We start from the raw sequence: 27,909 nt of genomic DNA, 5'->3' as shown, positions 1-27,909 counted from the left end.
TAAATTTCTTAATATTGAAATATTCAATTAAAATATTAATCAATATTGATTTTAATGTAAATATGTCAATCATATCTTGAATTTTAATGATAAAATATATTAAATGTATTTTGAAAGTTTTTATTTTTTTCAATAATAATAAATTTGGAAAAAGAAAGTGGAAGAAGATTCAGTGGGAAGACCAACTAACTGTGTGCGAGGATCACCTATTAAAACTAACATTTTCCTGTAAGCCTATCTTTCCTCTATGATACTATTAATTTTTAGTTAAATTTTTCTCTTTTCTTTCGTTTTGGGTCTCTGTTTTGATTCTCCCATTTAAGGATCATGGACGGAGCTGCTTCAGCTGAGTTTCAAGACTGGGAGCTCCTTGTCAACTCGGATACAGATGGGGTTAACTCGGTGAATAACTCGAGGAATATTGAAGAAATTGAGGCTGAATCTGAAGGTGTTCTCAGGTTAGATTACTTCACTCTTGAAAATGCTAAGAGATATCCTAAAACTGCTGTCGATGCTAGTGACCAGGGTTTTATTGAGTCTGATAATCCTAGTTGGATTGATCCTGGGCCGGAAACTCGATATCAGAGGAGGAATTCTGGTGAATTTTGGTCTGATTCCGGTAGTAATCGCTCTGGTGAGCGTAAATTTACTGATTTTGATATGAAAAGTGAATTGGGTTTTGTGGAAAATGTGAAAACTGAAGTTGTTTTTGAAGGACCTGGAGAAATTGAAGGTAAAGAAGGGAAATTTGAGTCTACTGAGAGTAATTTTAGTGGTTTGGAGGGTAAAAATGAAGTCGGCTTTGATGCGAATGTGAAAAACCAGGCTGGTTTTGAAGAATTTGGAGAAAACCATAGTAAGGATAAGGATTTTAGCAAGTTCTGGTCTAATTCAGGTGGTGATAGTCTGGTTTTTGGTGATGTTGAGAGAGTGACAAAGGGTTCTGAGATTTTGGGTGAATCCAACATTGGAAATGCCTCAAAAGAGGAAAATACGAGCATTGTTGCAGTCGGTGAAAGGAAGCCAGTAGGTGATGAGGAGAACAGGAAGGTAGTATGGTGGAAGGTTCCTTTTGAGTTGTTGAGATATTGCGTTTTCAGGATCAGTCCTGTTTGGACTTTCTCTATGGCTGCAGCTGTTATGGGATTTTTTATCTTGGGACAGAGATTGTACAAGATGAAGCGCAAGACAAGTGGCTTGCCGCTTAAGGTCACTGTGGATGACAAGGTCAGTCGTTATTTTTATTTAATTTGTGCATTTCAGGTGGTGATGATATGGTTAAATTTGTCAAGTGCTAATTATGAGTTATCGCTCTGAATTTTTCGTTAGTTGCATCTGTAGAGTGTTCTAACTCTAATCTAGATTTCTCATCGAGATTCAGACAGCTTCTTTTTAGCTGTCTATGTTCTTGGCTGGACTAATTTTTTGACTTGCCATTTCTTGTTATGACAAGTCCTAACATTTTTTTCTTTTAGATTTTCAAAGTTAACATATCTTTATGAAATAGATTATTATTCCTTTTGAGTGCAACTGCGCAGAGTGCTTGGGAGCTGCATTTCCTCTGCATATATTCCTGGCCGCCTTTCAATCTAGGAACTTGGGTTAAGATAGTGGTTGGAACACACCCTGCTCCCTTTTCTTCTGTCTTTCCTCCTCTTCTTAAAGTAGCCTTTGCTTGATGAAATAAGGGTGGAATATGGCATCGCCACCACCAGTAGATGAGTTATCCAATATAAGTTCTTGGTGTCTAGCTGGTCATGATTGGCCAAATATGGAATTAAATGAGTGGATCTGTTATGAGATGGCTCAAGTTAGGAGTTTCTGAAGTTACTTAGAAGTATGAGATATTGGAAGAGGGAATCTGTAAAACTATATGGATTATAATTGCAGAAAAGTTAGGAATATGGGAGAATAATCAAGATTGTTGACCAAGTAATGCTCAAAAAGCATTTTAGTTTTTGATGGCTAAATGATGCTCAAAGGGAATGTTTTTTATTTGATTCATACGCTAATAGGACGGGAAAAAATAAAGGATATTACTTTCTTGCGTTGAAATTGACAATGGCCCACCCAATATAGCCTTTACTATCACCTGGTGCTTGGAAGTGAAGAGGAATCTCCGAGATTCTCTCAACATCTACTTGTAGAAAAGACTTCAATCAGCCATTCATTCAGCAGCTCAGTATTAATTGTCTGTAGCATTTCACATGGGGGTTATTTAGTTTAAACATGTGAAAGGAATGAAATCTATTTCTTTTTACCATTAGTTATTACATATATTAATATTCCTTGTCCTCCATAACCTGCCTCTTGCCTTGTGTCAATAAATTCCTTGCTAAACATATATTGCACAACATGTAGATTGGAGAGAATCCAACATTAGCAGAAAGAATCAAAGACACTGGATTCTTTTAGTACTTGCAAAGCTTATTTTACAAGGAAAGCTAAAATAAAGGAATTACATTTGAACTGATAACTAAAGGAATGGATAACACTAAAATCTAGTCCTCCATCTGCTTTGGATGCACACACTTGGTCCAGCTTAATTAATGAATTTTCTGTTTATTCTATTTGTGGCCCCATCACAACTTCAATATCACAAATTTATTATATCAAAAAGTCTCTAAGGCAGTGGAAAAGGACATTGTAAACATAGTTATTGCTTGGGCTATATTATATATTTGATAAGAACCTTCTTCTTAGGCCCCTCAGAACAACTTTGCCCTCTACAACGACTTTCCTGTCCAGTGTCAGAGTTTTCTTCTACATGAGTTCCTTAACTGAACTGAACCAACCTTTATTGATCTCCTCCTGATAGCAGTAGGTAAACCCAAGTATTTTCATATTCATCAATCTACCTCACATTCAGGATGCTAATTCGATGACTCCTTGCATATCTGGATGCATTGCTACAGCAAGCAACCAGTAATCCTTGATTTTTATCCTACTTCATCTTTTGACTAGATGCTTGCTTTTAGGGGCATGCAAAACTACTGACTGAAAGCCAAACCGACCCGATTCGGTTCAGTCAGGCTGCTCACAAGGAAGTTCATTTGTTGGTTTAAATGGTTTAGACCGAAAATTTCTATTGGTTCGGCTCGGGTTTGTAAAAATTAATCGGTTAGGCTTAAAACCGAACCAAATGGCAACAATGATCAAAATACTGAGCTGGTCCGGTGACATCAATTTCGGTTCTGTTTGACATTCTAAAATTTTGTTTTTTTCCTCCTTGGTTGCACCGAACTGACCTTTGTTCACCCCTACTAGCTCATTTTTTTGAGAACCTCCTTAATGATTAAGGATCTTTGCGGAATGCTTTTGAGAAAAGGATACTATCATCAATGAATAGTAAGTAATATGATTGGTGCTATCCTTCAAACTTTCACCCTACTGAGACTACCTTTGTTTTTGGCTTTGGCCCTTTGGCTGAGATCTGACAAACCCTCTGCACCAAAATACATACATAGATGAAGAGAAACTCAGAGAATCTGAGATTTAGATGTACAGTAACAAGAGAAGAAGAATATTGAAGAAGATGGTTGTATATTGCATTACTCTTAAATATGAGATGCAAAGTTATTTTTTAAAAAATGTTGCCAAATGATAACCGTTTCTGTTGACTTTTTTTACATCTAACTAAAAGTCTAACAAACTCAGCTACTAACAGATAACCAAACTTACTTCTAACAAGTTAACAGACTTGTGTTACAAGCTAACTATTCTAACTGAGTTCACAGCAAAGTTTCTTAGCTGGCATATGAACATAAATAACAATCTTCAATGGAATGTCTTCTTGTTGGATTGATATTAGCAACTGGGGAGGCATTAATAAAAATAGAATAATTCACAGCAGACACACACTTCATACCTAAGGTAAATCCATTTCTCAGCCGAGCCCAATCTGGAAGCAAACTAAGCCTCAGAATGCACAATCTACCTTTGACCAAGAATGCCTATTCTTCCCTGTTAGAAGCCTTAGACATGTTTAGTTTATATGCTGGAAACCTCCTTCTTCCCCTCTTTTTTACCCTTGTATAATAGAAGCACTCATAAGCAATAAGGATGTTATCTAAAGTAGTCTGCTTGGTATGCACTATGCAGGCGCTCAGGGACTCTAAGGTGATGTCACCAGGAGAGGCTCATGATGGTTAGCTAAGATTTAGGACACAAGCATATATTTAGTGAGTAGGAGGTCATTTTGTATTGATGATGTCATTTACTTAGTCTAATTAGTCACTTTAGTTGTTTTCTTATAAACCAAGTCCTAATCAGTATTTTCCTTCCCTTTCTCTTTTTCCAACCACTCGAGTTAGGTTGGTTCATAACATTACTTTACATGAAACAATCAAATAGGGTGTGCCATACTCTTCATTACTTTACGAATAGGGAATAGGAGATATATAGATGCGATTTACAAGCCTTGAGAAAGGCTCGCCATTATGCTTTATGAATAAGCCTAACACTGTCCTGCATTTCTATGCCACCCAGGGGGATGTTTCTGGGTTATTTAAGATGACACGTGAGATGAAGTTCAATATTTTGGTTCTGAAAATTATTAGCAGTTGCCTTTAAATGTTCTGGAGCTTGGCTTGTTTTTGTTTTTAGGAAGTCGAGTCTGCAAGGGCAGCGTAACTTACTGATATCTATTTGACAGAATATTTTTAATCCCTTGTCTGCTGCTTGTGAATTATAAACATGCAGAACAATCAAGTAATACTTTGTTGGGGACTTGAATATCTTTCTCAGCTGTGTAATTGTTTTTGCTCTACTTGGTTGCTTCACTTTCAATCTTATTAAAACTTATCTTGAGCATTATGTACATTCTATACTAGGTTCTCTGTCTTTCTTTCTTTGTATATATTCTGGTCATCAAAATGTTTGTTTTTAACCTATTTCGTCATTTTGTATTTGCACTTGCAACTGATGGAGATTAGGTTGTCCTCATAGAACACAAGGGATGTTAGTTGAATCCTCTCAAGCTGTTATTTCAAGATTTTTCTTTCCATTATTAGCCTTTAGAAGAGAAACAAGTGTGAATTCCCATATCCTGTATATATTTGCTGTCTTTATGCGCCTGCACATCACAAACTTCTGTTTGAAAGATTATTTCTGGTTTTGCAATCACATTCTTTGTCAATTATGCTCTTAATTAAAATAGTTTTGAGACTTGTATATAGGTTTCGCAGGCAGTAAGGATTTTTTCGGTTCTGTTTGTTCCCAAGTTATAATCTGAGCAGACATGGTCTGTTCTCTTCAAACTTAATGCAACAACATTTTCTCTCTATTGCAAATTACCTTACTTTATGGGAATTCAGAAACTGTTTTACAAAAGTTGAAAGAGGACATGATTGTCGAGCTTTGGTTTGATTTTGATTTCTGATTTCTATATAAATGTTGAGTTCTATTTCTAATCTCCATCTGCAGAAGGTTTCCCAGTTCATGAGTCGCGCTGCACGTCTTAATGAAGCATTTTCAGCAGCGAGATGGGTCCCCGTAGCACGGCCTTTGTTGCCAGCATCTGGGGTCAATTCATGGCCCGTGATGACTTTGAGATGAAAAAGCACTGTTGTGCAATAGATATAATGAGGGAAGTGTTGAAGCAGTATCCGGACGTTCGCAAGTTTTAATGTTTGTATTGTATTGTTTTTCCTCTGTAAGTAAATCCTGAGTGCTTTCTATTTTCGTTTACTTTTATGTATGGAACTTATTCAAATATGTATATACATTTCAGACCAACTTATTTTGAAGGTCTTGTCATCAAAGAGATCATATAAGGTCAAAAGATCTTCTCCTCTTCTGAGTTATTATCCAGCTTTAGATCATTCAACATGTCCTTGCCATATTTGGTGGGAATATGGGGAATTTCATATATTTTTATTAAATTATTATTTTTTAAAAAAAAAAAATAAGATAAATTTTGATTAGTTACTATCAGACAAAATTCATCAATAAAAACTTGAGTAAAAGAAAAAAAATATAAAAGAGAGAGAGAGAGAGAGAGAGAGAGAGAGAGAATTAAACCTATAACAATTTAGTTATTAATCCTCTACTAAACTCATAAAGGAGACTTATCATGTAAAATTCATATGTTACAGTAAGTGCAATGTAGAAATAGTAAGGTTGCTAAACAAAAATATAAAACTCTCAAAAATTGGAATTATTCCATACAAAAAATTGTTTATTAATGAAAAATGCTAAAATATACATTTGTTGTTCGTTGTATGAAACGATAAATATATTTTGGCTCCTATGAAAAGATCCAAGCTGTCACTGTTGGGAAGTAAATTGCTCTGAAATTATAAAAGATAATAATGTTCATAACATAATTTTAAGCGTGTTTAGATAGAATGATAAATTAGTAAATTCATTATATTTAACTAAGGAAGTACAACGTCCTGAGAACACTACTTTTTTTGTAGAAGAAAAATTGAAGGATCTACTTTCTAGAATTGATAATATAAATCAAATACAACCATTTTGCACTTTCCAGAAGCTACACTTCCCTGTGCTACTCACTATCAACCAAATATCACCATAATTCAAGGAAAAGATCATCAAATTGACTTTTTCTTCTTCTATTCCCTGTACTACTTCAAGGAAATAAAAGCTACTCTTCCCTGTACTACTCAGATTTATCCAGCTTGTGATGTATTCAGTGAGACTTTTTAAATAGATTTTGATATTTTAATTAGTCAATTTATTAAATATTATTTTTTATAGTATTTGATAATATAATATTTGAATTAATTTTTCGAGATTAATACGACATTTTTTTTATAAAAATTAACTTTAGTAATATTTTATAAAAATTTACTCAAACAACTAACCGTTAAATGCAATTAAAACAGTTAACAATTAATTTCCCCGTAAAGAACAAAAGGATACAATTATTTGATTCAATCTCCTCCACCGAGACCGCTTCAAACTTTAAAGTTGAACTTTTCACCCTATTAATATATATAATTAATCATTAACTCTAATTTTAATTCAAAAAAGTCATTAGATATACCAAAAAAAAAAAAATTACTATTATTTTTTAATGTTAATTCAAAATATATATCATATGATGTATAAAATTTTGTGCTATTATTGATCTATTTTTTCAATTAGATAATTGTGCATCTATAAAATTAGTTTTTCTTTATTTTTACCTTTTTATAACTGGCTAAATTATTATTAAATTCTAAACTTAGCGAGTAGTTTTAACTGTATTTATAAATCTAATTTTCCTCTTCTAGTATCTTGAATTTTAATTTTGATTATAATAGCACCTTAATTTTAAATCGTATCCAATTTAATAAATAAAATATTATTTTTAAACAGATAGATTGATATAGACAACAACTATCAAAACAACTAATTTTATCAAATAATACTCTTCTTATGTAGTTATAGATAACCACCGTCAAAATAATTAATTTTACCGAATAGACTCTTCTTATTTAGTTGCTGATTTGTTAATAAAAACAGCTTAAAGTGTGATTTGATTCACATACTAGTTTTATCGATTTTTTAATAATAAATCCTAATATTCCAATTTTTTTTATATAAAAAAAAGGACAGTCCGACACTCGTAAAGAAAATATAGAATCCAAACATTTTGGTGGTTATCCATCGTTTTTATCTCATTACTAACATTGAATTTTTGGCAGTACAATTGTACAACTGTCTCCATTGAGAGGTGCTTATCAATCTACCTTTTTATTGGTTTGTCATTTACACTTGTAGTATTTAATTTCAAGGTCCCTAACTGTCTTCTAAATATGAAAGCACCCATCATTTATTAAAACCGACTAATTAAAAATCAATACCTGCGATCATCTCAATTGAAATGATATTCTAGATCTTTTAAATAAAAATTTGAGTTTTTCGTCTTTATAAATGAAGAAAATTTTCTCTAAAAATGCTTTTTTGTTATAGTACCAATAGAATTAGACCTAATTCAATAGACTAAAGACCAGATAATGAAGCTAAGGATTAAAATCAAAAAGGAAAAATACTTGAATATATTAATTAGAAGGGACAAAGTAATGAAAGTATGTTATATTTTATGGAACAATGGTAGCCGAAAGCCGAAGTGAGCTATTCTTGATTTCTTTTTTAAAGAGAAGGGAGACAATTGCCGACCTGCCTGCCCTCTCTTTAAGGTAGCTTTTCATTGTTAAGGACATATGTGATATAAAAAAAAAGACAAATAATTAAGGGGTGGAAGATCAATTTCTTATTCAAGAATGGGAATGAAATTAGATTTCTGTTTCTATCTTCTTATTTAAATGTTTTGGAATCATAGGGGAGATCCAACCGAATTGATAATTAAGTTACAATTTAATTAATTGAATCAAAATTTTTTATTTTTATTATATTTCTAAAAAAAATTAAAATTAAAATTTTTGTAAAATAAAGGGGTTAAGTACTAGCCAGTTCACCACAAAAGAAAGTGAATGAACAAATTAAGGCCTTGTTGTTTTTATTTTTTGAACGTCACATCCTTTTTATAGGTTAATTATTGTTGAATGCCACGTGTAGATCTTTTGGTTGATTGGAATAAATCGCATGTGCACAACCACACATTAGAAATAATTTTTTAATAATTTTGAATAATATCTAGTCTGTATTTTACAATTAATAAATTTATTTTTATTTTTACATGGATCCAAAGCATATGGCTATTAAGATAATAAAAGCAATAAATTTGAGTTAATATTTTTCTAATATACTTCAAGAATTACTCTAACTACAATCAAATAAATGAATTCCCTTTTTAAAAAAATCATAAAAATAATTGTTAATAATAATAAAAAAAAAAAAAAACAAATTAGAGATTATCTACCGATGTTGGTTGATTGAGATGGAGCGGTCATGATTCTTTCTACTTTAACTAAAAGTTTTGGGTATGAAAATTGTTGCTTCTTTTTTTGAAGGTTTGAGAATAACATAAGATAAAATTAAATAGTTAAGATTGTTTGAAAAAAAAGTTTGAAAAAAAATACTTCTGACCAAATAACAATTTTCACAAGAAGGGTTTTTTTTTTTTTTCATATTCAAATCAAATAATATAATATTCCTAAACTTATGTATCATACCTTCATATATATATATATATATATATATATATATATATATATATATATATATTATTTTACTTTACCATACCTTATATTACTTTACCTTCAATAAATTTTTTCTCATCTCGTCCAAACACGTTCTAAAGTGAAACAATAAACTCTTACCATCCGAGGTGATAAAGATATTTGCCTGCTTAATCCAGATTCGATCCTCTACGATAACATTCCGTTATACATGATGTCTAGAAGTCACGTGACTGGTGGCCCGAGCGGAAGTCGGGTAAGTAACTAACACACTCAGTTGTTCCTTTTTTTAAAAATATATATATATACTCTTAATTCTCGCTATTTTTAGCATGATGTACATAAATTTCCCAACTAATTAAGGATATAATGAATTAAATATAGGAAAGTGACGTGTGAAATTGCCATCTACATTATTCTTAAAAAAAAAAAAAGAAAAGAAAAAGAAAAATCTCCATGGACTTCCTTGCCCTATATAAACACCATCCCTAAGAGCATCACAACTCACCCAACTTCCTATTCTAAGTATCTTTATACATAAACTCTCTTCCTTCTTTAATACTTGCCATAATTTATATATAATGGCTTGCTCAATGGCTACTAAGTTAGCTTGTGTGTTGGTGATGTGCATGGTGGTGGGTGCACCTCTGGCCGAAGCTGCAATTACATGTGGGCAGGTGGCAAGTTCAGTATCAGCATGTATTCCCTATCTGAGGAAAGGCGTAGCTGCGCCTCCTCCAGCCTGCTGCAGCGGCGTTAGGAGCCTTAATGCGGCGGCTAAGACCACTGCTGACCGCCAACAGGCTTGCAAATGTTTGAAAAGTGCTTCAAACTCCATTCCTGGTATTGACTTAAATCTTGCAGCTGGTCTTCCTGGCAAATGTGGTGTTAGCATTCCCTACAAAATTAGCCCTAGCGTTGATTGCTCCAAGTAAGTTCATGAATGATCTAACATTTGCTTTTCTCATTTTAAAGGTTCTGTAATATTGAGATGGGACGGTTTGCTTTCAGACTATATATATAAGAAAATTAAAGTTATATGACGTACGAAAAGAGAGAGAAAATTTTGAGTTCTATTACATTAAAGGAAAAAAAAAAAAAAAAACACCAACAGCATGTTGATTTAGTTGAATGGTGACCTCAATCCCTGTAGATTGAGAACATAAATTCGATTTCAGGAAATACACTTTACTGGTTTTAGAATTATAAACATTCCGGTTATAAAAAAAAAAATAGGACAATTTAAGATTTTTAAGGTTTTAAATTAGTATTAAATCGACTTTTAAGATTTCGGTTTCGATTTTGATTCAGTCGATTTTGAATTCAAGAATCCTTTTTTTTTTTTTTTCCCCCTAGATCCCATCCTCTCCTTGAGGACTTTTTCTTTTCTTTTTTGTTATTTTCTTTTGCTGAATGACACCCAATAATAGATGATGAGATAATTTGTGTTTGATAATAATTTAGAAGGTGTTTGATTTTTGTTTTGGTTTTGAGTTTTGCAGGGTACAGTAAGAAGCGGAGAAAAAGATCCCCTGATGAGTTAGAATAAATGAGTACCGATAAAATAAAAAAAATAAAAAAAAAAAAGAAAAAGAAAAAATGAGTTTTAGAGAGCTCATTTGGGTTCCCCTCATGGGACTTGTTACCTTATTACAAATAGATCATCTATGTATGTGATCTTTTTATCTATATATGATAATATGTGCCTTTTCTATTTGAAATAAATATGCAGTTCATGTTTTTCTTTTCTATAATGTATAAGATATAAAATCTGTAGGGATTTATTTGAAAAATAAATATCGAAGAAGCAAAATAAGGTTAAATGAATAAAATGGAAGGGTAATATCTGAAAAAAAAAAAAAAAACCAGAATGAAATACGGTTAAAAAATTTAAAAAAAAAAAAAAAAGAAAATTGAAATCGACGTGAATCGAACACGCAACCTTCTGATCTGGAGTCAGACGCGCTACCATTGCGCCACGGATCCATTTAATGTTTTGTGTTTTGGCACTAATACCTTAAAAATCTCTGTGAATATTACTAAATTATGAATTAACATTAACAATTAGTATAATAATTTTAATGGTTTCATTTATGCGGCTAAAAACATTCATAGTTATAAATATAACTAAAGATACCATAAATTTTACTAGATTCATCTTGCATATAACTACATCCACCAAATTAGATATAGAATAATTCACTAAGGAGTTAAATTGAAGTTTGCTTCTCTATCAATAAAAAACACTGACTTTCTATTTTGTACCTAAATCTTTAATGAAGTTATTAACAACTCTAGCTTATTTATTACTTTTAATTAGCAATCTAATACTCAAATCTTTGGCCGCTAGTAAGATATTATTCGCTCTACTCATTTAAGTTCGTACGAATTTATTCTTGAACTAGAACAATCTCATAATTCAAAAGTCATCTTGCTAGTCTAAGACTTGTTCATTTTTATATACATCACTTTCACCTTATGTTAGCCAATATGGGATTTAGCTAAGATGTCACATGCTCACCCTACCATCCCAATTGATTTTAGATCCAACCTAAATTTTAGATCCACCCTTAATTGCTCAATTTTGAACCAACCTGCAGAGTAGACTATGCATATGTCCCACACACAATTGGCACTCTAATGCAACTAATTGATGTCTACATTTTCCAATGTTATTAAGGAATTTTTCATAAATGGCCGACCATAAAGTAATTGCCAACTAATAAGAATGTCAAACCGGTTTATAATACCGGAACACAATTCGTCTACTATAAAAATTAAATGTGTTAAAGTTGAGTTTAAATAAACTCATGTCATAAATAGATGACACGTATATAGTTTAAATGGATTGTATTCGTTTTTACCCTATTTGTGTCTTGTGTTCATTTTTATCATGTTGCATGTTTCAGCAAACGATCTCTACAATGGCAAGGGGTTCAATTCAAAAAAAAAAAAAAAAAGGAAATACTTATGATAAGGAGCAAATACAAATTTCTAAATAAAATAGTGTCATACCCAAATGAGTACAGGTAACAAAAAAAAGTCTTTATTTATTTATTCATTCATTCATTTTGCAGAATTTGTTGATCTTTTTTTTTTTTTTTTCTAAACGTTAATAGTATTTTATCAAATTTTCAATGCTTAATGAATACTCCATCTGTCTCAAAATATAACTCGTCTTTGATTTATTTTATTTTGTCTCAAAATATAAGTCGTTTTATGTATTTTAATAAATAATAAATGATGTTTTCTCAATGTTGCCCTTATTTACACTAAATATAATAAATATTTCACAAGCAATTATTGATTTTGAGATAAAAGATAATTTGATCAAATTACCCTTAAGTTTGTTATAATCTAAGAGAATTAATTGCTTCCTTAATCTTTGTGTAAAAACCTTAAACGACTTATATTTTGGGATAGAAGGAGTAGTTATTACTTATTACGTAGGGAATGCAAAATATTTATTAATAAATTAATGAATAGAAAATTAGAAATTTTTTTTGCCAGAAATATTATGGCACAAAAGTATTAATACAACACTATAATTAAAGTAGACTTACAAATTCAAGGTCATTCCAAAATTGGGTAGAAATTGAAAATTTTTGATTGGCGTGGGAGAGATCCGATTTCGGTTCCAGAACATCCACTTAACCATTTAGAGTTGGATAAATGATTTAATCGAACTGAACTGAATCGTTTTGGTTCAAATTAATTTCATATTTTTCTAACCCATTTATTTTTGGTTAATGCAAAAATGAGCAATAAAATTGTCGGTTCAATTTGGTTTAAAAAACGTGAAAAAACCAAAGGAGATGGGATCTAAACCAACCGAACATACTTAAATTAAACCAATTCAATTTATTGCATCTAAAAATTCCGGTATGAAATCAATTTGAGATCAATTTGAGATGTTTCAGTTCAATTAATCAAACTGATTCAATGCCAACCCTTAGATAGAAAATTAGAAATTTGTGTATAGACTTTAATTTTACCCTAGGTTGCATAGATAGATAAAGACACGACATTGACATATGATACGATAATGTTTAAAAAAGTAAGATATCGACATGTTTAGCGCACGTTACACTAAATAAATATAATTTATCAACAATTCAAATAAAAAAATTATTTATAATAAATCATAAACATAAAATTAAAAAATATATATAATTACTTAAAATTAACATCACAATTTTTACCAAAATATTTTTCATTACTAAATATTAATATTATCAGGTAAAAATTAAAAGAAATATCAATCAGGAGTGGTTTGATTAGGCTTTTCACTTATGTGGAGAGTGAGAAGTTTTAATTTAATGAGTAAAGGAAAAGGGAAGGCTACCCATTTTATATAGTCCATAGTATTTTTTCAGTCAATTAAGTCACTTAATAAATAAAAAATTAACAGAAATTATGTTTATATTTGGACCATGCTGATTGGCGAAATACATCATTAACCTCTAAACTTTGACCCAAAAACCTTATGGCGCCTTGAACAATAAAATCGACCTTATAGCACCTTAAATTTTATTTATTGTAACAATTTTACCTCCTTAACCTAAAAATAGTAAATTTTAAGATTTTTTTACTTTTATATACAAAATATTGATTTAACATGTAGTTAATACAATTTTTGGAACAATACTTTTACATTTTTTAATTTTCCAATAAATGTTCAACCAATTTGATTTTATAAATTAAGTTATTCAATCGGTCGATAAATTATTTAACAGGTACAATTTTATAAGTTGAAGTGTTTAATAAGTCAAAATAAAAATTAAAGGTGCCGCAATATTTTTTTATGAAAAGTGCAGGGGTAAATTTATTTATTGAGACATGCTGATTACATAATTTAATTGATATGAAATATAACAATCCTTAAATTCTATTTTTTATTTTAGTTTTAATCTATTTATTTGAGGTGTGATTCTTTACACTGATATACATATTCTTCATACATCATAAAACTTGCATTAATTATTTTTGAAAAAAAAATTTATTTTACAATTCAAAACGATGAGTTTAATACAAATGCTTATTTTTGTTTAAAAATATGCTAATTAAATTATAATAATTCAATTACTAATATTAATGGTAATTATCCTAATTATATCTAATATATAAATACTTGTCATAAAATAAAAAGTTAATAAACTCTCGCTTCTCCATATTTTCCCTCCTCCTTATTCACCTATGTAGCCGAATTTTGAAGTGTTCGGTTTAGTCTATTGTTAGCAATGCTAGCAAAAAGAATAAACCCTCTTTACTTCCAATCCCTCTCTCACTGTAAGTGTTCCTTTGTCTTGTTTACATCCCTCTCAAAATTTGTTAAAAAAGATAAGAATTTTAGCAAACTTATTGTTTACTGCAATTCCCTGATTACAAAACATGGAAACAGTGGCGATATCAAAGAATCTGAGTCGATATTCAGTCGCATGCCGCACAAGAACATCATATCATACACTGCCATGCTTACTGCGTATGCTAAAAATGACCAAATTGCAAAAGCACAGAAACTGTTTGGTGAAATGCCTGAACGAAGTACTGCTTCGTATAATGCTATGATCACAGCTTATATAAGGGATAATAATTGTATGGTAGATGAGGCATTTAAGTTGTTTTCTCAAATGGAGAAGAAGAACGCGGTGTCTTATGGGGCCATGATTACTGGTTTTCTCATGGCAGGGATGTTTGATAGGGCGCAGGCATTGTATGGTGAAATGCCGGTTAAGTGGCGGGATCCGGTGTGTTCCAATGCAATGATCAGTGGATTGTTGAAAGCCGGGAGACTGGAAGAGGCAATTCAGGTTTTTGAATTTATGGAGGAGAGAGATGTTGTTTCTTGGAGCTCTATGATTGATGGTTATTGCAAGAAGGGAAGGATTGTTGAGGCTAAAGGGTTGTTCGATAGAATGCAGGTGAGAAATGTCATTACTTGGACAGCTATGATTGATGGTTATATGAATGCAGGGTGTTTTGATGATGGGTTTAGTTTGTTTTCTAATATGAGAAGAGAAGGAGCTGTTGAAGTTAATCCTACAGCCTTAACTATAATGTTTGAGGCCTGTGGTCATTTCGGAAGATACTCAGAGGGAATTCAGGTGCATGGTCTGCTTTTACACATGGGATTTGAATTTGACATCTTTTTGGGTAACTCTATCATCACAATGTATTGTAGGTTTGGCTGTATGGATGAAGCAAATCAAATATTTCAGATGATGAGCAAAAGAAATGTGGTTTGTTGGAATTCACTTATTGCTGGTTATACTCAACATGATGAAATGGAGGAAGCTTATAAACTTTTCGAGAAGATGCCTGAAAAAGATGTGATTTCATGGACAACTATGGTTGCAGGATTTTCTGCCAAAGGGAAGATTCAGAAAGCCATCCAATTGTTCAAAATGATGCCTGAGAAAGATGATGTAGCTTGGACTGCTATGATTTCAGGTTTTGTGAGTAATGGAGAGTATGAGGAGGCTTTTCGTTGGTTTACTGAGATGCTGAAGAAAGCAGTCAAGCCAAACTCACCAACTTTGAGTAGTATGCTTAGTGCTTCAGCTGGTTTAGCAACACTAAACCAAGGCTTGCAAATCCATGCACATGTAGTGAAAATGGACTTGCAGTGTGATTTATCTATCCAGAATTCACTAGTCTCAATGTACTCAAAATGTGGAAATGTTGCTGAAGCCTGCCGGATGTTTGAAAGTATTAATGCACCCAATATTATTTCATTCAACTCAATGATTACTGGGTTTAGCCAAAATGGGCATGGAGAAGAAGCTCTTAACTTATTCAGCAAAATGCAGAAAACAAGTTTGCAGCCTAATGAAATCACTTTTCTTGGTATTCTATCAGGCTGCACTCATGCGGGATTAGTAGAAGAGGGACGGGAATATTTTAGTTTGATGAAATCTATCTACAATATTGAACCAGGGGTGGATCACTATGCATGCATGGTTGATCTCCTTGGCCGAGCTGGATTTCTAGATGAAGCAATGGATTTAATCCACTCAATGCCTTTCGAGCCTCATGATGGGGTTTGGGGAGCTCTTCTAGGTGCTAGCAGGATTCACTTACGTCTTGACCTAGCAAAGCTTGCAGCTCAACACCTTATCAAAATGGTGCCTGATAGCGCAACCTCTTATATAGTCCTGTCTGATTTGTATAATACTGTTGGAGAAAAAAAGGATGGATACCGTGTAAGAATGATGAAAAAATCCAAAAGAATAAAGAAGAGTCCAGGTTGCAGCTGGATTATAATGAAGGACAACGTTCATTTATTTCTTGCTGGGGATACATCTCACATGGATTGGGAAGAGATTAAACTTACACTTTGTACAATTACAAGGGAAATGAGCGACTTGGATTGCCATGTAAAATGACATTAAAATCGACTCTAGTTTTTATCATGCTGACAGTAAGGATGCCTAATGTTTAACCATTCCTGGTATTTAAGCAGCAGTGTCAAGAAGTATGATGAATAATGAGGAGAAAAAGCCATATCAGAGCAGTTCTGTGTTCTTTGTATCAGCAGGATAGGTTATTTTGTGGTGAAGCTGAAAGATGGTTCATGTTTCAGGGGAGACTATAATCTTGTTGATTTTTCCCATAAAACATGGTTGTGGTAAATTTTATTGCTAATTTTAACTCAGCCTTTGCAGTGGCTTGTGATACTTTGTGGTGACATTTCACACTCAGGTTCAAGGATGCTCAGTTACTCTTGGCATTAACTGTCCTCAAGATGCCTAACCCATCAAGGACAGTTGTCTCCCAAGAGGGCAAGTTCATCCTCTTGTAGAATTTCAACTCGTTCACCTGTCAATCCCCCCAATAGCATACAATACCCTGAGATTGTCCTGTACATATCAGTTACCATTCTTGCTTTTTTGGCTGTTGATGAGACCATGAGAGCCTTGAAGATAATTTGTTGTTCCTACCACCTAACCAACACTGCAGTTGTGCTGTTCATTTATAAAGGTTGAGGTAAAGTTACCTGCCTCATGTTTTATCTGTATTCATTTTTCTGATTAAGCAATATGACATATTGCTGGCAATGTGAATTTCTTAGAATTTAATTACCCTTGAATACAGTAAGTTGGGTTGAGTTTATTTTTCCTCCTTTCTCCCGTTGTTTGTTCTCTATATTTCTATTTAAATGTTTATAGATCTTCATTTCTTAAAAACTAATGAATCAAGGGTCTCTATCTCTTATCAGTATATAATAAAAAAACTGGTTTGTAAAAGTTATTAAAACCAAAATGACATGTATCATGTTTCTCTTTTTGGCACATGGACAATTGAAGGAATTCTTGGAAGCTGCATCAGACGAAGAGTATGTATAAATCTTTGGGGTTTTATCTTTGCGATACTCTTTGATTTTTTATCTCCTCCTTATTGATATACGTACCTTTATGTCGTTTGGGTTATTTGTCTTCAGATTGTCTCTGTTTCTGTCTCTCCCTGAGATCGTCAGTTGCAATTATGATCTAACAACTTGATCAATCCTTCCTCAGGTTTGAGTTTGTTTACTTCCTTAGCCGCTTTTATTTTTTGCTACTTTCAATCTCTTTATTTCCCTTTTACACTTTTTTTTATTATTATTAGATGGAGCGCGGGAGAGATTCTTTACCCTTACCATCAAGGCATAGAGAATCCAACAAGATTTCTGGCTATGCTTTCAATTCTCTAACTCTCAATGAGAGGTTTGTTTTAGCAATCTTATTTATTTGTTAATGTTCCATGGAAGGATTGGTGAAAATGGCAAACTCAGAACCATGTGAGGACTCTGAGGAATTAAGCAACTGGTTCATGATCCATATTATGAATTTGAACTTGGCAATTATCAGAAAATTTGCATGCGGCACAAGATCTGTTTTCTTTCCGGTGACATGTTCTTTAAACGCGGAGCACATGAAATTTAATTGTTCAGTTCCCTCTGGAATTCTAATGTGGCTTCTTATGGTTACAGATCTGCTGATAGATAATTCATCAATCATGCAATGATGGAGGAAGAGCTTTTGGTGAACTGTTAATTTCAGATGATTGAAACACTGATAAAACTTCAAGAACTCTTATCTCATAATGTATATGAGGTTATGTTTTTATACTCCATAATGTGTAAATATAATTTTTTAAGAGCTTGTTGTTGAGCTGCTACTGCATATCTATATATGACTTTTTTTTTTTTTTTTTTTTTTTGTGTAAACTATTGGTATTCGAACCCTATTGCTAGGGACTGTCTAATCAAGCTTGGTTTTAGTCACAGTGAAGACTCTTCGCCCCTCTCTAAATGCGCATTTAGTGATGATCAAACCCGAAACCTTTTCTCACATGTACGGCCTGCATTGTCAATTGAGCCACAACTCGTAGGTTATTTATATATGACTTTTACAGCATATGTAATGAGAGGATTTAAGAGATGCTTGGGCTGGTTGTATATCACCAAATTTGGTGATATAAAAGTGCTTTTTTTTTAAAAAATTCTTTCTTATAGTTGTCTGTTAAAATTATTGTACTTTAGACCAAGAATATTATATATTAATAAGGAATAAGGTTCAATTTGCCCCTAACTTATTCATAACATACAATTTGCTCAAAAATTAACTATCTACAATTTACTCATGAAACTTGCACTAAAAATACATAATGCCCAAAATTTTTGTCCCAAAAGTAATGTATTTTTTCTATTAATAATTACTGAGTAATGTATTTTTCCATTAGTTTTGACTTTATGGTATTGGTTTCCTGTAAGTCATGCCCAATTCAATTACTATCCTTAGAAATACAATAAGTGATTCATATATACCTTTTTTTTTAAAAAAAAAAAAAAAAAAAAAAATCCATGGCTTTACTGATTGATATTTTACTTAGGAGTGACTTGCAAACCTAATTGAATAGTATATGGAATTGAATGGATTGGACATGATTCAATTTTATTTTATTTTTTTTATAAGTGTAAAATACATTTAGATATCTAAAATTATCTTATAATTAGCACTTTTTCCTTTTTGTTGTCAAAAAGTAATTACACTGTCTTTAATTTTTGTTCCTGTCTCGTTATTGGATTCTTTCATTCAAAAGTGAGTTTATTACCCTCAATTGAGATATAAAATTTTAATTAGAATGTAACTTAGATACTCTGATGTATTTTGGTGAACTAAGTTATTTTTATTTTCAATTAATGGTAAAAAAAATTTACTTTTTTACAGAAGGACTGAAGTAAAGTAGAAATATTGTCCGTATTTCTCCAAATAAGAGGGATGAAATAGATGTTATACTTGAGGAACAACGGGTGAAACTGAACTGAAAATCTGACATGGACATTAGTAAACCATTAAAAATGCAAAACCAAGCTACCTTGTGGAGGAGAGTGACGATTGCGCCCCTCCTTTTTTTTTAAAAAAAAAAAAAAAAAAAATTCATTAACAATATGGTGAATAAAAATCGAGAAATTTTTAAGACATATTTAACCATTTTACCCCTCCTATTTTTCATAATATTCTCTTAATAAATTTTTATAGTAGTTTGCCCCTCTTTTACAAATCCTAACTTTGTCCCTGTACATATCGTATCTTTCTGCGATTTTCCTTCCTCTTCCTTGTTTAATCTTTTTGTTTTATTGAATGATAAATCCAGACCTTAATCTTTTTTTTTCTTTGATTGAGTAGTGGTCGAATTCTTCAGCCGTGGAAGAGAAGATTTGCGTTGCGCTTTTTTATTGGTAGCCTAATCGAGTTTTTAATATGTGATGTATCCAGTTGCTTCGATTGTCAACCGCGAAATTAAAAAATTAGCTACCATCTCGACAATCCAGTTCGCCTTTCTCTTGAATCTCCATATAAATACATTCTCTCCATCTTTTATCTTGTTTTTCTCTCTTAGCTTTAAAATGGCAAATTCATAAGGTATTCTTCTCTCTCCTATTCATGGGACGCAGTTTTTAATCTGGAATTGGTTGGAATAAAGGAGAAAAAGTAAATTTATTCAAGTTTGTCAATCGTATGTCATGCAAATCTATTATTATAACTAAGAGTCTGCAAGGACTGCAGGATTTCCTATTCATTTTCGAAAACTTCCATCTCAAGAAAAATTCGATATTAATTTAATAGTGTCTTCCTGAATCTCATCCCGAAAGTAATTATAAGGCGAGATTATTTATTTAAAATCGATTTGTATCAATCGAAGTTTCATTTCCATCTCATCCCAAAATTTGTGTACGTCCGTTCTATTTTTCTTTAAAATTCTAGTTTTTTTATAAATTTTAAATTATATCCATGAAATCATTTCATCTTTTTTGTTTTTAGTTTTTTATGATACCAATTAATTTTTAAGGTAATAATAATAAAAAATAATAATAATATGCATTTTCTAAATATAAAATGAATCAATTAATTAAACATATTTTTCAACGTAAGTTTTCCTCTGTTATTTTACAGTATGCGTTAGTAAATCTTTTGAATAAAATTTTTCTATTAAAGAAAAAATGAAAAGACTAACTAATACAAGAGAAAATATTAATTTTAATTAGTCTGATTGCTGAATTATTGGTTATTCTTAATGCTATCATGATTTAGTTTTCAGATGATATTCCTAATTAAATTAAACAAGTATCAGATTTAAATCAGCTTAAAGACAACAGTAACAAAAATAATGATGAGTTAAAACTCATAAAATATATGTAAAATTAATTTGTATATAGTTTTGTATTATTTTGTATTATTATATCTGATGCTCTCATTAACTAAAGTCTAAAGTAACTGCTTAAAAATCTTATATCATAACTTTAGTAGTAAATTATCAATGGCGAAAATTAATTATTTGATTTATTCTTTTTTTTTTAACTCACACTTATATAAAAGAATTTTGTTTGCTTGTAATTAATGAATATAGTAATTTTATCTTCTTTTGATGAAAAATAATTTAGTAAAACTACGGAAAAAATCTTTATTGATTCCCAACACGATCTATCCCGTCTTGTTCCATAGATCCGAATTTATGTCATGTCATATTCAGTCTCAAATTTTGAGATAAAATAGGACGAGACTACATACCTATTGGGACGGAATTGACATTCCATTTTTTATGTTCGATATTTTAGGATGAGACTGAAAATTATGTAAATTCTTATCCCAACCCGACCCATGCACACCGCTAATTATAACATTAAACTAAATTTACTATATTACATAATCATCCAGTCCTTCTCCTTTCTCTATGTTTTCTCTAGTCTTCTTAACTCTATAGTTTTAGTTTAGGATTGCCGCTAGCGGTAACTCCTACCTTCTATTCTTTCTTTCGCTTCATCTTTTTTTACTTTTAATTCTTTACTCACTTTAATAAACTCATACCTATTTTTCCTATAATAGATTTGTCTTTTTTTTTTTTTTTTTTTTTGTTATTATTGGTTTATCTCCATTGTTGAAGTTTTTTTTCACTTCTTTTGTAAGAGTTTATTACTAATAAAAGATGATATATGACTTTATTTGGTTGGAGACATTAGGTCTTTGATTTGCAAGTAGGATTGCAAATGAAACAAGTCATTTGTGGCTACTCGAGACTTGGTGGACAAAAGCTCGCTCGAGCTCGTTCAATAAGCTTATCGAGTCAAGCTATTGAGCCCATTTAATAGACAAGCCGAGCTTGAACTCAGGTCATTACTTCACAAGCCAGCTTTACTAAGCCGAGCTTTCGCGAGCTAGCTTTATTGAGCCAAGTCAAACTCACGATATAACTCACTAAGCCAATACCAATTAAACCTACACTAAAATGACGTTGTTTTGGTTTAGTAAATTTCGAGCTCGAGCTTGGAAATTTTTAAACGAGCCAAGCTCGAGCTTAGATTTTCAAGAAACAAGTTCAAGCTGAGTTTGAGCACAAGTATATCCTTATTGAGCCAAGCTCGAGCTCAATATAGCTCAGCTTGACTTATTTATAACCCTATTTGTATATGTGAATCTTCAATTTATAGAGCCTAATAGTGCGACAGATTCCTCCATTGATGTTATTGACGCATAGTAGCAAAGAACTTATAAGTGTTTGTCATATATTGCAAATTCTTAAAAAAAAAAAACAATCTAGGTATAAAAAATCAAGAAGAGTTATTATTTTGTTGTTTAAATCACTTAAGGGGTTAATTGCTGCTATAAAGATTTATATTTTTTGTCAAGATCAACTACAAACGAAAAGATTTAATATTATATTTTTTTATTTTTAGTTTTATTATTTAAAAGAATATGACTTTTTTTGTTTGTTAAAAAATCATAACTCTATTAGTTATTAATAGTGAAACTCTATATCTGGTCTATGTAAGTATTTGTAATTTTTTATATTATTAATTAACTTGGTTTAAAAAAAACAATAAATTTTTATATTTTTCATAATAAATTGAATTTTAGACATCCCAGGGCTATAATTGAGGGCCTAAGGGTGAAATTGAGCCGTTTAACTTATTTTTTAAATTTAATAAAAACCGGACCGATCTAAAAAATATTTTAGTTATTTCTATTAAGAGCTGACATCGAACTAATAATTTATTTATTTATTTATTTTTTAAGAAAACCAATTATTTATTTGAGTGCATCGAACTTTGCGTATCCGTGATAATAACATTGAACTTTTTCATATTTATTAATCAAACCGGTTCGAGCATGACTCTTCCACAAGACCAAATCGATAAAAATATCCTATCGACTTTTGGTTTTGAACTGAACCAATCTTAGACGCAGAAAAGATGAGTTTGGCACTAATCCAAGGTTACTCGTCCGCTGAAGAAGAAGAACCACCAGCTGAGGGTTACCAGTTCTCCTCTGACGATGAGGACGGTGACGGATACGATAATTCCTCCGCCAACGGTGGTCGCCGTTCGTTTTCCTACAAACCAGTCTTCGACCAATCCGCACCGTCCAATGGATCATCTGGCCTTCCCTCAGCACTCGACGCGTTCTCCGAAGTAATCATTCTTAATTTTCTGTTTCTGTTAATTGGTTAAACCAATTCAAAATTAGTTTTAAAATTTGATTCAACTTTTGTTTAATTTGGGTATTAGATGAAGATTGGCATCTAACTTTTGGTTTGGGCTGTTATGGTTTTTGGAGATTTCAGGACCACCGCAGTTTCTTAATAATTGCGTGGAAGAGCAGGCTAGTGTAAGAGACGTTGAGCAACAGCTGGGGAGGCATGGTCGACGGAGGAATCGAAAGGAGAAGAAAGACTTACCTACTGGTAATTTCTGATATGTTATTTTACTTCTGTGCATGGAAAAAGGAAAAAATGATAGGAAAATTGTCCAGCTTTTACATGGGTATGGTTGGATTTTCCTGTTTATTGTATGAATAAGAATTGAAATTCGATTTTAGTTAAATTCTTTAATAGCCCAAACCAAGCTCCAAAGTCCCAAAATTGACCCCCCAAAATGTGAGGTTCAAGCTTAGTTCAGTTGAATTTTGCGATTGAATGTCATAACTACTAATTTTTTATTCTCATTTTTCTCTACAATTCAAAAACTGAAGAATTAATATTTGTATTGTTGGATGTGTTGTATCTTCTAGCCATTTCCCATTTATGTTTCTCGTGTTGGGATCCATGCAAGTCTGGTTTATTGGTATTCAAGAACTTCCATTCTTATACTTTTGTGTCTCAGCGCACTTACTGGATGTCTCTCAGTATAGTTTCTGAAACTCCTTGTGAGGATTTGGATGAAAACATTTGAGTATCTTTTTCAAAGCTAAGCACTTTAGTTTTTGCGGTTGGGTAATGGCAAACTAATTTATTTCTTGAGTTGCAATAACATAGAATTCTTACTAAATTTATATCTTCTATTTTGATTGGATTAGATTTCAGCCCCTTGTTGTAGAAACTGATTACACTTTAGTTAGTGATTTTCAATATGAGAAAAAATTTTGGTTTCTCATATTCTTAACTTTTTCCCTGATAGTAATTTAAGGACTATTGAGCATATTTTTTTTAATGACAACATTCTCAAATATTACTCTGTATACCTATCCGTAAATGATCTTCCTTCCCTCCTCCTTCCCAGCTAATATAGCATTATAAAGTGGACAACAAGCTGTAATTTTAAGCACTCTTTGTTATTTTTTCGCTTGTTAGCTAGGCTGAATAAAAGGATTTGATATTTGGACTCTTTTCTCTTAGTTAATAAAATGGAAATAAATTCAGGTTGTCACTCAAGTTAGGAGCTTTTGTTTGGTATCTTGCCAGCATAATGGGTTTCATTCCCACTTGTTTTTATTCTTTATATTGTTAATTGGTATAGGCCATTTGGTATGACCTTTTTGTTTATTTGAAAATTTGACGTATCTTGAATAGACATTTGTTGATTCAAAATGGAGAGATTCTAGTAGCGGAAAGGATAAAAAAAAAAATTCTTCAGAATATTTGCTTTTCCAAAAGGTGTTACTGTGCACTTGGATGGATAAGAATGCTGACATTTTTTAAAATAAGGTTTTATAATGCACTTGTGTGCTCTATTTCACTGCTATTTAACGTGATTGGTCTCGCTGCATGTTTAATATCTTTACTGTTTTTATCCACGTGTTAGGCTTGGAGGACACTTCATGTTGTGTTCTAGTATCCTTTTTTTGTCATAAAAAATAGTTGTTTTACATGCATGTTATGCACAAAAAGTACATAGGCCCAGTTTGGATTAGAATAGCTGTGTAACCTGTGTTAGGTGATACAAAAGAGGCAATAAATAAAAGTAGTAGCATATCGATTATTTTCTCACTTTTATCATATTTTGTTTTCCTTATATTTTCAAATAATTCAACCATATATTTATCTGTTAGTAATATTATTCTATTGGATAATATATGTATTCTATATGTGCCTATTATTCATAGGGGTTGTAGTGGAGGCCAAAGCTCAACTAGTTGGGATCCATGAACGGGTAAGAAGTGACATGGAGGCTAACCAACCTCCAACATCATCAGTTCCAAGCACAACACAAGAAGGAGCAAAGCGTGCGCCAACTGCGACTAATCCCAATGCAGAAGATGCTGCAGAACTTCTGAGGTACTACACTTTTCCGTTTTTCTTTTCTTTCCAACATGGTTAGAAGTGATAAATACCGGTTATTGATTTGTCTCATTTGCTATGCCTACTATTACCAATATCAAGTATTAAGGCTGATGATTTAGAATTGTCCGGTAAACTGCAATTTTTGCTAGGTCTTAATTAACAGTCTTGCGAATGGCAAAAGTTTTAGCTTCTATTATTTTTTATGGGGATTTATTTGCTAAATCTTTCAAGCTTCTGTTATTTTTATTGGGATTTATTTGCTAAAACTTGAAAGATGTACCTGAACCGGTTTCCCAACTTTTTCCCGCAATATCTTTTACTGTTCATGATTCAACAAAACCTTGAATGTGCAGACTGCACATTGTTATCGTCCTTTTCAAGGTGGAGGTGGTTCAGGATTCTGGTTGTTTTAGCCCATACAACTAGCAATATTGGTCATTCTTTAGCAGGGAATGGTTGTTGAAGAAAGGTACAAATCCAAAAAGCCTTCACCCCTTAATTCTTGTTGGTCTTTGTTTATTGTTAGGATGTGCCTGCAATGTGGAATACCTAAGACCTACTCCAGTGCACGTGGAATGGTCTGTCCAGTTTGTGGTGATCGGCCACCCAGTGATACAAGCAAAGAGCAGAAGAAGAAGGGGTCTACCGTCAAAGACAAGGAAAAGAGCAAGAGGATGAAAGGCCAGTCATCTCATGCTACTTGGAAAAGTGAAACTGAGATGCAACTCAGACAGCAGTTCGATTAGTAGGACTAAGTGCTCTCCTTCCCCCTCGCCGGGGATACTGTTGTGTTATGTTTAGAATCGCATCAAGTGAAATTAAACGTAGTGACCACATTATCAAGTAGAGCCAAGTACATCAGGAAATGTGCATTTGTGTGATATGTCCAACAATTTTTGTGCTGTAGCTTATTTCCTCCGTGTTGTGTTCTCAAAATTGTCTTAAGGTTGGCTAAGCTAACATTGGTTTACTTTCTTTTTTATGCCTGCCGAAGCCTAACTGAGCATCAAAATTGCCTTGATGCGCTGGTTCAGGGTGGCTGACGTCTCTTCGACATCCATCCAGGTGTCGCTCTGGTTGCTAACTTCTACTTAGGCAACCTTTACATTTAGGATTTTATTTAAACATACATGGGAAATTGTTAAAATAGTACGAGGCACTTTCAAAGTTTGTTAATTTTTTTGTGTTCCTTTTTCTTTTTCCTTCCAGTTACTGTCAATGTATCAGAACCGGGCCAGTAACCAAACCGAAGCCATGACTGGGTCAAAGTCTGATCGACCGGGTTTCTATTTTTTTTTTAATGTTTAGTGTATATAAATAGATATATAAAGTGCAAAATTTATTCACATCAATTGACATATATAATATATCAGTCTCATGAAACATTCATCATATATAATAAATAATATATATAAATACAAAAATTTTAATTAATAATTCTCAAACTTAAGGCCAAATAATAATTCAGCATTCATAGATTCAAATCACATCATTCAATTCAATTTGAAATCTCAAATTTAAACTTTTTAAACACAAACACCATGTCAAATTCATATAAAAATAACATCTTTTTATCAAGAAATTCGGTTTTCAGCTTTAAAAAGCCTTTTTTTCAGTTTTATTAAAAAAATCGGTTTTTTTTCTAGTTTTTATCAACTGTCCAATTCAGTTTTATGAGATTTTTCTTTTCTCAAAATCTGAGCTAATATTATAATCGAACTAGACAGAGCCGATTTTCGGTTCGGTCTGGTTCTGACAACATTGGGTTACTGTTACTCATCGGTGGCGGTTGTATTAAGTTGAACTGAAACCAACCTTCTTCATCGCCTCTGTCTGTTCAATTGTACTGTTGGAACTCCCGAAAATTAAATTTCTTAACTTTGATAATGTGACCCGACCATCGGATATCTGCCCAAACCTGATCCAATTAGGACGAAATACAACTAAAAGTTAAATTCAACCCACCGTATAATCCTAGGTAGGTGTGGACATTTGGTTAACAAATCAAATTAAACCAGACTTAGTTTATCCAAATATATTTATGACAAGCAAACTTGAACCAAATAGTATAAAAACAGATTCAAAATAAAATTGAATTAGTTTGATTCGATTAAAATTCAACTATTTCAAATCAAATTAGTTATTTTAGCCTTAAAATATATTCAATTAATTATATAAGATAATCAAATTAAATCGAAAGCTAAACAGTTTTTTGTATTCAAATTAATCGGTAACCAAATTTCTAAAACTCTCTGAATTTGTTTGATTCGATTTTAAGTCTAGTTTCTTCATTTTGGGTGTTGTGACTTGACACTAAATCTAAATGTAAGAAAAATGATAAATAAAAGTAGATTGTGAAAAAAGAAACTTGATCTTAATGTCAGACAAATGGAAGTGTAAACTAGGCGTGCAAACTGACCGACCGAACTGAACCAAAATCAAACAGACTCATTTAAGTTCAACCAGCTAAATAAAGAGAGGTTCAATTGTTGATTTGAACCAAATTTATATTTCAGTTCGAATCGATTTCATAAAAATCTGTTGGTTGGATTTAAAACTGAACCTCCAAAATAGTAAAACCGATCAAAATTGACCAAGCCAACTGCTTCGGTTCGATTCAGTTCAGAAGGCAGTTTCGGTTCTGTTCTTTCTTCAGAAAGCTATACATGCCAAGTTAAGAGATCATAACGGTCACCTAATTGAGCGACACAAGATGATCACACACCCGAATAATGATTTCCCCCTGATATCAACTTACAAAAGCTAAATAACACCATCGAAG

General features: G+C 32.1%; 4 protein-coding genes and 1 non-coding gene across 7 annotated transcripts; 4 read left to right on the top strand and 1 right to left on the bottom strand.

Annotated features, from left to right (window-relative positions):
• The first annotated feature begins 200 nt into the window (after positions 1–200).
• Positions 201–5,782, top strand: LOC105643974 (uncharacterized). Its single transcript, XM_089725094.1, has 2 exons — positions 201–1,227; positions 5,425–5,782. Exons 1-2 carry the CDS (start codon positions 328–330, stop codon positions 5,554–5,556), a joined length of 1,032 nt encoding a protein of 343 aa, XP_089581220.1. The 5' UTR covers positions 201–327; the 3' UTR covers positions 5,557–5,782.
• Positions 5,783–9,581: 3,799 nt separating this feature from the next.
• LOC105643973 (non-specific lipid-transfer protein 1) lies at positions 9,582–10,843 on the top strand. Its single transcript, XM_012229215.4, has 2 exons — positions 9,582–10,020; positions 10,592–10,843. The coding sequence occupies exons 1-2, from the start codon at positions 9,671–9,673 to the stop codon at positions 10,599–10,601; spliced, it is 360 nt and encodes a 119-aa protein (XP_012084605.1). The 5' UTR covers positions 9,582–9,670; the 3' UTR covers positions 10,602–10,843.
• Positions 10,844–11,003: 160 nt separating this feature from the next.
• Positions 11,004–11,075, bottom strand: TRNAW-CCA (transfer RNA tryptophan (anticodon CCA)). The gene has a single exon. It is a non-coding gene; the product is annotated as a tRNA-Trp (tRNA).
• Positions 11,076–14,238: 3,163 nt separating this feature from the next.
• LOC105643985 (Tetratricopeptide repeat (TPR)-like superfamily protein) lies at positions 14,239–18,598 on the top strand. 3 transcript variants are annotated; one of them, XM_020683189.3, is made up of 5 exons: positions 14,239–17,075; positions 17,396–17,424; positions 17,530–17,605; positions 17,697–17,794; positions 18,061–18,598. In XM_020683189.3, the coding sequence occupies exon 1, from the start codon at positions 14,330–14,332 to the stop codon at positions 16,472–16,474; it is 2,145 nt and encodes a 714-aa protein (XP_020538848.1). In that variant the 5' UTR covers positions 14,239–14,329; the 3' UTR covers positions 16,475–17,075; positions 17,396–17,424; positions 17,530–17,605; positions 17,697–17,794; positions 18,061–18,598. The 3 variants fall into 3 exon arrangements, with proteins under 3 accessions (XP_020538848.1, XP_012084621.1, XP_020538849.1); XM_020683190.3 differs by having other exon boundaries at positions 14,251–14,378; positions 14,491–17,075; positions 17,697–18,598; XM_012229231.4 differs by having other exon boundaries at positions 17,697–18,598.
• A 4,143-nt stretch (positions 18,599–22,741) lies between these two features.
• Positions 22,742–26,303, top strand: LOC105643972 (plant/protein). The gene is made up of 4 exons (XM_012229214.4): positions 22,742–23,040; positions 23,186–23,312; positions 24,950–25,121; positions 25,654–26,303. Exons 1-4 carry the CDS (start codon positions 22,822–22,824, stop codon positions 25,871–25,873), a joined length of 738 nt encoding a protein of 245 aa, XP_012084604.1. The 5' UTR covers positions 22,742–22,821; the 3' UTR covers positions 25,874–26,303.
• Positions 26,304–27,909: the final 1,606 nt, after the last annotated feature.

This window comes from Jatropha curcas, chromosome 8, assembly GCF_041381405.1.
Source record: "Jatropha curcas cultivar XTBG-Jc1 chromosome 8, XTBG_Jcur_1.0, whole genome shotgun sequence".
NCBI classification, from domain to species: domain Eukaryota; kingdom Viridiplantae; phylum Streptophyta; class Magnoliopsida; order Malpighiales; family Euphorbiaceae; genus Jatropha; species Jatropha curcas.
This window is presented reverse-complemented; position numbering and strand designations above follow the sequence as displayed.